This window comes from Perissodus microlepis, chromosome 15 (assembly GCF_051167445.1).
Source record: "Perissodus microlepis isolate ML-2025 ecotype Zambia chromosome 15, ASM5116744v1, whole genome shotgun sequence".
NCBI classification, from domain to species: Eukaryota; Metazoa; Chordata; class Actinopteri; order Cichliformes; family Cichlidae; genus Perissodus; species Perissodus microlepis.
This window is the reverse complement of record NC_140475.1, coordinates 33,827,315-33,840,181: the sequence shown is the minus strand read 5'-3', so window position 1 is coordinate 33,840,181 and position 12,867 is coordinate 33,827,315. Positions and strand designations below refer to the sequence as shown.

At 40.1% G+C, this 12,867-nt stretch overlaps 1 protein-coding gene across 5 annotated transcripts in view; it reads left to right on the top strand.

Moving 5' to 3' along the window:
• The window catches only part of camsap2a (calmodulin regulated spectrin-associated protein family, member 2a), a 43,841-nt gene that overhangs the window by 9,957 nt on the left and 21,017 nt on the right, over positions 1 to 12,867 (top strand). For all 5 annotated transcript variants that reach the window (XM_084952327.1, XM_084952328.1, XM_084952329.1 and 2 more), the window contains exons 3-4: positions 6,601 to 6,762; positions 9,165 to 9,248. In XM_084952327.1, coding sequence (XP_084808453.1) covers positions 6,601 to 6,762; positions 9,165 to 9,248 — 246 coding nt within the window. The remainder of the gene's footprint in view (positions 1 to 6,600; positions 6,763 to 9,164; positions 9,249 to 12,867) is intronic.

Sequence of the window (12,867 nt, the reverse complement as noted above, 5' to 3'; positions counted from 1 at the left end):
CTGGAAGGTTTTACATTTTAGGTTTATAGCAATGATCTTCATAAAAACATTTAATCTCTTAAACCTGCAATTCTGTGTCACACCAGAAGCTTTTTCAGGGAAAATGCAACATTAACTTGTGACAGATCAGGCAGAATTACTGGGAAAAGGCTTAAAGTTAGTTAAACTGTCATGTATTTGTGTTGGTCAGGCCACCATTTTGGTCTTGACTGACATTGGTGTGAAAAAAGTAAAGATATAAATATTCTATGCAGGATTAATTGTAATAACTTTGTTGATGAACTTCGCATTTTATTGGTTTCATTTAGTGCCAATTCATTAACTTTCATTTGAAGTCTCACTGTGAGGTTGTTAGATTGTTCTTGTCGAGTTAGTTCCTGTAGTGCTCTTTGTATAAAAAATAATCTTCCTATGATTATCTAAAGCACCTGGTAACTGGGACTATAGCAAATCCTACTCATTTCAGCTCCTTCACAGTGGAATAAACTCTAAAAAAAGATAAAATCTTAAACCTTGTTGGGGTTTTTTCTCCTATTTTCACTCCATGTAATATAAAGTAAAGCTCTCTCGGTCCAGCTTTTTGCCTTTCCTTTGGTACATGTGTTGACCTTCAAAAAGAGAGGTACAGCTGAGTGGTTTTCCATGTCCAGCTGAGTTGGCGTGAATTTACCTGAAGCTAGACAGTTTCAGTTTTTAGACATCTGCCCCAGCATCGAGACTCAGTGCCAGGTTAGGAGAGCTTTAATTCTAAAAGCAGACTGCTTTTCAATATTACATCACCCCTGAGTATGTGTGCTACCATGGCCATGTGGTCGCACAGGAGACCATTGTGCAGAAGTTTGGGAGGATCAGTGAAGCCTCGAACAGCCAGAAAAACAGACACAAGCGGATCATTATCCATGATGACTCAGTGCAGTCCTACAAGCTTTTATTGTAAGCGAGTATTGTTTAGTCATTAACTCTGTCCAGATCATTTTCCGTCGAAATAAACTGAGTCTATGGAAGCATCTTTCTCTGAATACCTGTGTCAGGGATCAGCAAGCAGCTCAGAGCTCTGACATTGAGATTTCGGTTTATTTACAACAGATTGTGAGGTTGAAAAAAATCGTCACACACGCTGTCTTTTGTAGGTCACTGCGGTTCATATTTGCAATTCTTTTGTGCTATGTTAAATCAGGCTTCTGTGGTGGATTTCCATCTTTGCTATTTTCCCCCCTTCTTCTTTTTTTTTCCAACCATGAAGCCATATTAAGGATGAGCCGTGTTTGCCTTCTTTGTGTTTGCCCGGGTGGAAATACAGAAAGCCAGCAATACAGCAGCACAATAAAAACAGGATATTGACCGTGAAGCAGCATCTTCTCACCTCCTGAGAAATCTAAACAAGATTTATAGACACAATCAGCTTAGATGAGAAAGCAAAATAGTGTGTGTGTATGTGTGTTTGTGTCTGTAACCTGTTTATTCATTAAATCAGAATGACTTAGCATCTAACTATTTGTACAGTTTTTGTAATCGCCATGAGATAAAAGTGATATCTTGGGGATAAATCGAATTAAGGGACAGAGAAGCAGCCTTATGATTAAAAAGTCTCCATCAAAGGGCATGAATAAGTGACATTTCCCCCTCTTTCAGCCATTTAGATACCCTCCAGCAGGGCATTTGATCTCTGAATACCCCAGTGGAGCTATGTCTAGCCAGAGCTGCTGCAAGGTTTAATATGTGCAGATGCATGAATATGAGGTAGAGCATCGTTGAGGGGAAGCATATGTGCTCCACAAACCAAAAGGTTAGGAAACATGACATCACGGGATAAAACAGAGGAAACAAGCCTTACTTTAAACAACAGGGAGGTCTGCAGTTAATGAGGAAGGCTGACCCTTTCCTCTGGCAGCAACCTATCTGCCTCTTCTCCTCTTTCCTTACTCTTTCCTTTGCATCCATCCAGTCACCAAAGGCTTTCTCTCGTCTCCTAAATTTCATTTGACATTCACACATGGTCAGCTGATCCTTCACAGTCCATTTGTTTGACCGTTACACGGAGCAGCGACTCTGTGGAACATCCCAAGCATGCATTTAGCTCGATGAAAGCTTGGACCTTTAAAGAGGCATTTTCAGCTTTATTCAAATATAACAAGACAGTTACATTTGTTTTGTTTTTTTTATTTTGGAACATGGAAACACAGAAGCTAATAATCTAATCCTTTCAAAGTCGGGAAGTTTAGTGTAGCACAAATACTGTGAAATGTTGCTCTGACAGTGTGCTTTTGTTTCGCTTCCTAACTCTTGACAGTTTCCCACTTGATTTCATGCAATTCACAGTACTAAAGCTTTTTATTTTAAGCTTTTTATTAATAATACTTCAAACACGTTGTTTAGGGATTTAGGTGAAAATAACTGAATGCTTACTGACTCATCTGAGCTCGCGTAAGCCGTTCTCCTACTTTAGCATCGTCCTTTACTGTCTCAGTATTGGGTCTACCATCTCCACGGCAACACAACACAAAAGTCGCCATCTTCAGTTCTCATGTCACGAATGTTTACACAAATAATCAAAACTGCATTTTTTCACATTTAGGCGCAGACAGAAGGTGTCATTTTCTAAAGTATGCTTGATTCCAGTTCCACTAACAGCCGAATGAACGCTCAGTCCTACGCTAACCTCTTTCACCCACACAGTAGTGTGTTTTCATTCAGTACAATTAGAGGCTTCAGGTCTGCGGTCGAGTAAACAACACTTACTCTCACTGTTGTCATTTTATCTCGTCAGACCGCAGCCGATCCAAATCGATATTCTCACATTACTCGGCAGAGGGGGAGGAGATGTGAGAGAGAAAAGGAGCCCTCAGAGGATTTACGCTGGTCCCTTGGCCTTTAAAATTGATGTTGCCTGGAGTTGTTCGTTTTGTTTTGAAAATAAAGGGCAGATTATGGATATGTGTGTGCGCGCTTTCTGTTGTTTGTATGTCTTTGTGATAATGTTTTACACTGTTTGGACAGGCTAAATGAAGGCCAACTGGAAGCATCTCGGCAGTGTATTATTAAATGGGTTCGCTTTGCCGCCTGGTTGCCAGATAGTGGAAATTAGGCATTGGAATAATGACACAGCAGATAGAAAATTCATTTCAGAGATACAAATAATACATTTGTGTCATATTTATCGTCACTTACATTTGGACTGTGTGGGGGTTCTGGCTGTCTTAGCAGGTCATTTTTAGTACAAGTTACCAACCGTTGTTGACCGAGTCAGCCTTTTTCCTCCACGTAAATAAGTAAATGTGGACTCTTACTACTCTGCCCTCTTTCACCTTATAAATGGCTCATGAATATCTTTCGCAATAAAGCCTCCAGAAATACCTTTCGTAACGTTGGCTCTTTTTGTCTAACTTTGGTCCACTGCATAATTGTGAATCTTCACAAGGACATTCAAAGTTTCAGCTTGATTAACTGGGTTAGCTCATGGAAAGCAGTTTGATTCCTTTTGTGTGTGGAGGACACACATGGTATCACTCACTAACAGAGTGATTTAAAGGAAGCAACTGAAAAAAAATGTCATTTGCAAAGTAGAAAGTCATAGAAGATCATAGATCATATCATTTCTGTGCATGCAAAGATACAATAAAATATGCTCAGTTTGCAAACATGAGAGAATAGGATTCCCTTGCTTTGTCCTTGAGAAGTAATGTCATCATACAAATTAGGGCTGGGCCATATCATACCGTTCACGGTAATACCGGTATAATGTTGGGCAACGATAAGAAAATGAAATATCACGATAGAATATGGGTAAAACGCGCATGCGCAGTGCCTTTGTTTTCATACGCACATGACGGAAAAAGCATGGCGGCGACGGAGAATGAGAAGGGCGAAAGCGGATCGTTGAATGAAACGGATGAACCAGAATTGGTTTGTAAAAATGCTGCAACTTTAATGGTGTGGAACTGGTTTGGCTTTCGTCCGTCAGATACACAACAAAGCGCTATTTTTGGTAGAGCATGCTAGCGGGCCGTCGTTATTACCGTGTTTTTTGAAAAACGTTTACTGACCTCGAAACAATTTTATGTGCTACACGGCGCTCGAAAATCTGTCAAATGTTTCAGTACGACTTTACTAAGCTACGAACCCGCACCGCTTGATGGACTGTCGGAGCGTTACGGCTATCGTAGGGAGGAGCCTCACGGAGTGATACGTACTGTGCTTCAACATAATATTACCGTATTGTGTGTGTATAACCTCTTTTTAAGTTTTGTGGATATTATACATGGTTATGCTGAGGATATGTCGGCCAATTTCCACTGGAAATGCCCTTTGGTTAAACTGTCAGCAAGGAATTTGCATTTGCACTGTTAAAATTTTATATAACTTTAATGCACATAAAAAACAGCACTAACAAAGTTGTGGAGTTGTAAAGTATTTTGTCTAGTGTCAATTATATCGTCAGTTATATCGTTATCGCAAATTTTCAAATGTATATCTTGATAAATATTTTTGGTCATATCACCCTGCTCTAATGCAAATTATGCATTTTTTCTGGCTTTGACTTGATATGGTTAATGAGCCTGACTAATGGTGCGTTGTTCAAAAAGAAACTAGAAAAGTGGACATAAAAATATAGAAGAACCAATCAAATTAATATTTTTTAGTCATGATGAAAGAAAACAGACTGGTCATTGATGCAGATGTTTGCTAACATCATAAAAACAAAACATTGTAGTAAGCAAAGGCTTTAGCTATTGTAGTTCTTAAGTATAGTCTCAAATTATTGTAAATACTTTCTGTTGTGCAGTCTGGCTATGCAGAGAGCTCAGGCTTGAAAGGATGTGCAGCAGGTGAGGGAGGTTAAGAGATGGAAGTCTGCTAATGAATATAGAGCGTGTGTTTAGAAGATGGAGGGAGTATTTTGAGGAGCTTGTGAATGAAGAAAATGAGAGAGAGGAGGATGGATTGGGGAAAGTTAGTGACTCAGGAAGTCCAGAGGATTAGTAAGGAGGAAGTGAGAGCAGCTGTGAAGAGGATGAAGAGTGGAAACACAGTTGGTCCAGATGACATACCCGTGGAGGTATGCAGATGTGAGGGCAGCAGATTTTTTTGCTTAACAAAATCTTAGGAAGTGAGAGGATGGCTGAGGGATAAAGAAGAAGTGTACTGGTACATGTTTTCAAGAACTAGGTGATGTTTGGTAACAACAGAGGGATAAAGTCAATGAGCCATAACATGAAGCTGTGGGAAAAATTTGATGAAGCTCGATTAAGAAGTGAACTACCGATCAGTGAGCAGCGGTAGATGTGAGGGTTGCTTTGAGATCTGAAGGAGTGGCACTGCGTCTTTGTGGATCTAGAGAAAGCATACGATAGGAATTAGGAAGATAGGAATTATGGTACTGTATGAGGACAGTAAGGCAGTGGTGAGGTGTGCAGTAGCAGTGACAAATGGATTCAAGTTGGGAGTGGGATTACATCAGGTTACATAGCCCCTATTTGTTTGTGATGAGAAGGAGCCAGTGTAACAAGGAGCAGGGGTAGTGAAGGTAGAGGAGTTTAAATACCTGGGGTCAACCGCTGAGAGCAAAGGATGGTGCCCTGAGAGGAAAAGAAAAGAGTGCAGACAGGCTGAAGTGGATGGAGACAAGTGTCAGGGGTGATTTGTGACAGAAGGATAGCAACAAGAGTGAAAGGGAAAGTTTACAAGAAGGTAGTGAGCCCTGCTATGATGCTTGGAGACAGTACCACTAAGAAAAAGACAGTAGGCTGAGCTGGAGGTGGCTGAGCGGAAGATGCTAAGAGTCAGCAGATGAGATGATGTCAATATTCAGAAGTTGTCTTCTTTAGTTCATTAAATGATGGTTTAATCTGCAGACTCTATTCTATTTCTGTTTTTAGAGATATAAATAATAAAACCTACTTCCGGTTAATAATGATAAGAAATAAGGATGAAAAATAAGAAATATGGTTTTATCCAAATCATAGCTTAAAACTGATGGATGTATAAGAGAACTACTTGAAACCCACTCTTAACAACAGTATATTTGCATGTTTCCAAATAGAACAGGCTGCTACTTAACACCTTGTTATAGTCATTGTTTCTTTTATAATTCATATTTGTTTTTGTTATAGAACGGAGCCGAATAAGCGAAAAAGTAGATATGCCAAATTCTTCACAAGATAACAGTCTGATAACACAAGCTGTCACCAAACATGGCTTTATCTAATTAAAAGCACACACCCTGCTTTCAGCAAAAACCATGAGCCAATCAACAGAGAACGGATGCCAGTAGTGTTGTCAGGAAGAAGTTTTCTTCAGGCCCATCACAGCCCAGCAGCCACTGTGAGCAAACTGGGTCTTGGACACATTTGTTTCCAGGGTAACAGCCACATGAGAAAATTTAACCACAGAAAAAGTTTCAGTTGTACAGTACTGAAGAAACTAATGACGGCTTTTTCATTCCCTTTGCTCACTACTTAAAGGATATGATCAAATAATACAAGGACTATTTTGTTATTTTATGGCAAAGAAACAAGATGGACTGCTTTTCTTTTACTACAGTGAGCTAGCTGGGAGATTTTAATTTTCAGCCTTTAATCTTGTTACTGTTTTCCCTTTCAGAGCGCCCATCTGGCAATGATTGACACTCTGATGATGGCATACACAGTGGAGGCTGTGAGCGTGGAGAAGGTGATGGCCTGCATTTGTCAATATCCATCTTGCTACCCTGAGGTGGAAACACCTTATGACACTGAGGATGCAGTGACCACCTGGATCAACAAGGTCAGTTATGGTACACAATGTTTTCTTAAGACATGTTATGGAGAGATAGAAATGACTGTGTTTGTGCCTGGTATTTTGTACCTGGCAAAAAAAGTGTTTGGGCCACAAGACTAGTGTCTTAAGATTACAGGTGTTGATGTATTGCTTTCTGTAAGCCATCCCATGAGTCGACGTATGATTAAACATTTTATTTTGTCACAAGAAATCCAAACCTGCAGAAGCATAGGTCATTCTGACATCAAAACAACATTTCTCATCAGTCATCTCTCAGCTGTGAAGCCAGCACAGGTCAATTTGTCCTCCTCACAGGCGAACCTCTATAAAAATCTTTTTTCTAAAGAACAAATAATATTTTGTAACATCAAGGACTGATCAAAAGTAATGCCCTTTGAGATTTTGCCATTTCATAAGTGTCCCCTTTCATTGTGTTCAATGTCTTTTTAAGGAGCTCTTTCAAAAGTCTCACACAGGGGCGTTTCACCAACGTCGGTTTCATGAAGCTTGACCTCTGAAATTCACATTGCACAGTGAAGTCCAGCGAAAACACTGACCTAAATACCATGAAATCTGATCTAGATACACCATGTTGCCTTCGTGCCCTGAGGTTCTGCCATATGATGCATACAGGTAGATTCACTAAAAAATGAGAAAAAAATACTTGCACATTGTTGTGACTCAGTCTGCAGGTGAACCCTAAGACTTCACCTCCCCACCGCTCCTCGCTGGGCGCTGCTACCCTCCGCTGGGGGTACTTGCTGGTTCTGGGGCGCGTGGCTGGATGATCTGGTGTGTTCCCTGTCGGGTATTTGGTGGTTCTTGGGCCCCTGGAGCCCTGGGACCCTGATCTTAGCTCACAGCCTCTAGGGCAGCCTCTAGTGGGGTGAGCTGCCCGTCGTCTCTGGTCCTTTGAGACCCCCACCCCTTGGCCGTGGGTATTCTATTTAGGGCCTCCCACTTCTCCTGCTAGGATGGGCAGGCAGATATTGCTGAGATGTGTGGCCTCGAGTCTTCAGTACTCTTGGAGGCCGCGGCTGGCCCAGTTCTCCTGGATCCATCTCTGAATGCGTTGGGCTCCTGGGAGGGGTTGTTGTAGCTTATGACAAAGACAAACACCCCCCCCAAGAAGATTTCTGATTTATGTACTTGTGCATTTTCTAATTTTTGTGTTCCAGGTGTTGTATGTTTGTTCTTTCTTACAGGTGAGGCAGTTAGCGATACATTATGCATGTCTATTTGTACTCTATCCTTTTACCCCCCCCCCCCTTTTTTTTTTGTTTTCTCCTGCCTTAGACATTGTCATACTGTATTCTACATATAATGTATTAACTCAAAAAAGACAAATAGAAATGAAGAAATAAACAGAGAATTTGTGGAGCTGATGTTGGAAAAGCAAAATGCGTTTGTTATTTGTTATTATCCTGCTATTGTTTATTATCCTGATACCTATAGAAAATTCACTAAATTTAGCTCTATTGTGTCACAATAAACACATTTTTTACAGTCACATCTGCAGGAGATAAGTCAGTGTTCAGTCTGTGTGTTGGTTCAGGCACAAAACATTCTTATATCCGCAAACTCACATTTAATATATAGACTTAAACCATGTTACATCAGGCTATATATGACCTATGAAACATGCCCTACAAAAGTGTTACTTATACTATCACAGCAAATCAGAATTTCTAAGCGTGTAAGTGGTTGTGGTCATCATCTGCAGACACATATGGCTGCTCCTCCATACAGTACTAAAGAATCTACAACAGTCTGTTTGCATTCCTCTAATAGAGACAAGGAGCTGCTGTCAGCTTTCAGCTACACACACATGCACACACTTACAACAGCAAACAGGAGGTGTGGTCTTGGTGTCCCACTGATCTGACATATGGCTCTCTGTTGGGTTCCACTTGTGTTTTACTGATTTCTCATTTTTAACTCATGCTAGATGCTAGATTTAAATAAAATCAATTCAGCTCCACTTAAATGCATTGTTAATAAAGTAAATTTAATGTAAAATGTGTATAGTATAATCCACAGAGTGGTGTTGTGGTTTACTGTAGAAATCAATGACTGTAGAAATGACTGTTTTCTACAGTCATTGGTAGAAATCAGGACAAAGTCACAAAAATGGACCAGGACTGCTTTTTCCTTTGAATCAGCTCTTAATAAGAAACTGTTTTTGAACTTTAATTACTGGCAGGACAATAATGTGGAAACTAAAATTTCAGTATTAAGGTTACCAATTTGAAAATAAACTATGGAGACTAACTTAAAATAACAAAACTAATTAGGCTATTACACTTTCTAAGAGAGCAATTTGAGTCATACACTGCTCCTTATAATTTGCTTCTTGATGCTTTTTGCGGCTCGGGTCATTTTAAACTTGTTTGTGCTCTCTCTTTCAGGTAAATGAATACCTGAAAGAGATTGTGGCGCAGGAGCAAAGGAAGAAGGAAACGCAGGGCACCGAGCCTGCTGGGAGTCCTCGGGTAGGTGATTTTTTTCCCCTTCAATTTCTCATCTTTAGTCCTTCACAAACTAGGCATAAAAACACAAATGTTTGTCGGACAGTAAACCGAAGCAAAGTAAAACTCTTGGCTCTGCTTAATAGAATTATCGCCACATTCGCCTTTTGACTGACAGATATTTGTCCCAGACCTCTATGTCACTTTATGTCTGTGAACAGCTTCCTGGACAGAAGTTAAGCTGTTAAAATCCTGATGCCATCAAAGAAAATCTGACTCACAGATGTCTGAGCTTTAGATTACGCTCAATCTGTCTTAATTAACCCTTAGATGCACACGTGGGGTCAAAAATGACCCCAGGGGTTGTTTGTCTTCAAAATCTCTAAAATGAAAAGTTGTAATATATTCATATTCCAGGTATTCCTCATAAAATATGTTTGTAACATGATGCCATTTGCATTTTTATTTATTTTTTCATTAATTTAAAGAAAAAGCTGTTTCTGTATCACTACCCCACTCTTCCACAAGTGGGGTCAAAAATGACCCCAAGCAGTTCCTGTGGAATCTTCTATGAAACGTTAATTCTTAGCAACTCCGACCGTCCCACTTACACTTCTAAAGGATCAGGAATTTATTTTTACACAGTAACATATATGATTTATAGTCAGGGCTGCACATAAGTGGTCTGCAGGTGCGCATTGGCTGTCAAAAAAAAAGTATTCCCAGAAATTCTGAGAATATGCGCTTCTTTTGCGGTGGAGGAACACCAAAGTAATTGCTTACAGAGCTTGCTTCTTCAACATCTTTAAGAGTTCTGAACAAATGTCTGTCCTCCTCCAGAACATCTTATGTACGCAAACGAGCGTTCCAACTTCTTATCTGGTGCGTGTCTTTTATTTTGACAGCGAATGCGCACCTGCGGACCATTTATGTGCAGCCCTGTTTATAGTTTTCTGTGCATTTCAAACATTGATGTTTTTTTTAAATATCTAAAGTAGCATGGCTGCTATGAGGCCAGCTAGGATCCCTGTGGCCCTACAAATGATCCAGGATGGATGGGATGAAGAGCCCATCGGAGGCATTGACTCGGACATCGGACATCTCAGATATAGAGCACCCAGACTATTGTCCCCCCCACTGAACAAGGCCAGTCAGACACAGAGGAGTCCTCTGATGAGTCCTCTAAAAAGGAAATGGATATTGAGTCCAACAGAATGAGCCCCTCTTACTGCTCTAGCCACAATATTCTGAATTAGTCAGCCAGGGCTTGCACCTGGGTTTAGTACTGTCTCCCCAATAGATGTATGGAAGATGTTCATGTCTGATAATATAATAGAAGAGGTGCTGACATGCACAAACATGGAGGCACGAAGAGTAGCCACAGACAGGGGAAAAGAGTGGAAAAATGTAATTAAACATAAGCTGGCCTTCATTTGATTGACCATTCTTGCAGGAAGTGAGAACAACTGGGATGTACCAGTCGGTGTGCTTTTTGGGAGTCCTCTGCATAACCCATTGTACAAGGCCACTATGTCAATTCAAAGATTTGAAGATATTTGCCCGTCTTGCACTTTGATGACAAGAGGACCAGAGCCTACCGACTGAAAACAAACCATGTGGCAGCTTTCCGCTACATATGGGGTCTGTTCCTGGTCAACTGCAGGCAGAAATTCATGCTCAGTGATTGTGTTACAGTGGATGAACAACTTGTGCCTTTCAGAGGGAAGACCCAGCTTCTGCAGTATATGCAGAGCAAGCATACAAAAGTGATAGAAGTGATACAAAATCTCCAATTTCTTAAAATTAATGAAAAAATAAATAAAAATGCAAAGGGCCTCATGCCACAAACATGTTTTATGAGGAATACCTCAAATATGAAAATATTACAACTCTTTGTTTTAAAGATTTTGAAGAATAACAACCGAGTTTATAGCAAAATGCATTGATTTTATTTGGGGTCATTTTTGACCCCACTCGTGGAAGAGTGTAGGTATTGGTAGGTTGTGCATCCAAGGGTTAAATCACACAGAGAGAGGAAGAGATAAGACCAGGTTACTTCTTCAACACCATAATGAGTTTATCTGCTCTGACAACTCTGCATGCTTCAATCACTTCATCTTTGTCTTAACCAGAACATCAGCCCTCTGCAGTCTAATGAGGCAATCAGGGGTGACCCAAGTTCAGGGTCCAGCCCACAGTCCAAACCAGTTATATAACCGACTCTACTATCAGCAGTAATTTAGAATGCAATGAGACAGGCTGGTGTGGCCTGTGTGTGTGTCTGTTTATTGTATTTAAGTAATCCATGCTGGATTCTGTAGATTGACACTGCATTTACAGTAAATAATTCAGTGATTCACTGAATAATGCCTCTCATGGGTGGAAATGAATTAACTGAAATCTCATAAAGTCCTTCTTTAAATTCAAATACCTCATAAATCTCTTAAGCAGGTCTATACCAGTGCATATGTTCACAGATACAGTATACCTACAACAGGACTACTTAGTACTGAGAGTAAATAACATATGTGATGTACCATTTAACAAATAATGTGAGACAGAATAGGCTTTATTGACTGCATTTTGCCACTGATATGCATCACCTTGTGTGCTGTTTAGTCATCAATACTATTAAATATATATATGGAAATGTAAATTATTTCATTAATTCAATTCAATTTTATGTGTATAGCTCCAAATCACAAGAACAGTCACTTCAAGTAATGAGTAGTAGAGAGAAAACCCCAATAATCAGACAACCGCCTATGAGCAAGCACTTTGGCGACAGTGGGAAGGAAAAACTCCCTTTTAACAGGAAGAACCCTCCAACAGAAGCAGGCTCAGGGAGGGGCGGGGCCATCTGCAGCGACAGGTTTGTGGTGAGGGGAGGGTGACAGGACAAGAGAGCCAGAGATAAACAAATATCTGAAGTTTTATTTATACAGGTGTCATATAGTAGATGGCATGCCATATTACGTTATGATATAATATGTCAATGGGCAATATTAATTTTGTCACCTTTATCTTTGTATTTTAAATGATACACAAATTATGTGGGTCTGCATAAGGACTGGCTGTCCATAATATATAATAGTGTTAATATGGATGTAAGAGTTTGTGGTAATGATGTTGCTTATCTATTGTTTTATCAAGCATTACTAGCATTTCGGGCTAATTCAGTTAACCGCCACAGTGTTATCAGATTTAAAGCAACCGGGGGTTTTCCTATGAAGCAGCTGTACGAATCAAGTACGCACAAAAAGAAATGGCCTACATTCCAGTCTGCCCTAAATCTTATATTTGTCCCTTTTGCCTTGCTTTCTTTGTCACAGAGGTTATTTGAGAAGGAGGAATAAGTTGGGTTCCAGTAATAGCAGGGGGCGCAGCAAATGCTCCCGATTTCCGGAATCACATCTTTGTCATTTATGACTTTATTATTGTGGAAACTCATATAACAATGGCAATAAAATCCTGATATATTTTTCAGATGAAACATCTGTGCGTGTGTGGATTTACTGTTGTTATGACTTCATTGTGTGCTAACAGTCAAGCTACATTTAGTATTATGGTGCAGCAGCAAGGGGCAAAGTTGGTATGGCAGCCACTTTCTGTCAACCTGACAAAGCAGAATGATAACAGAGGA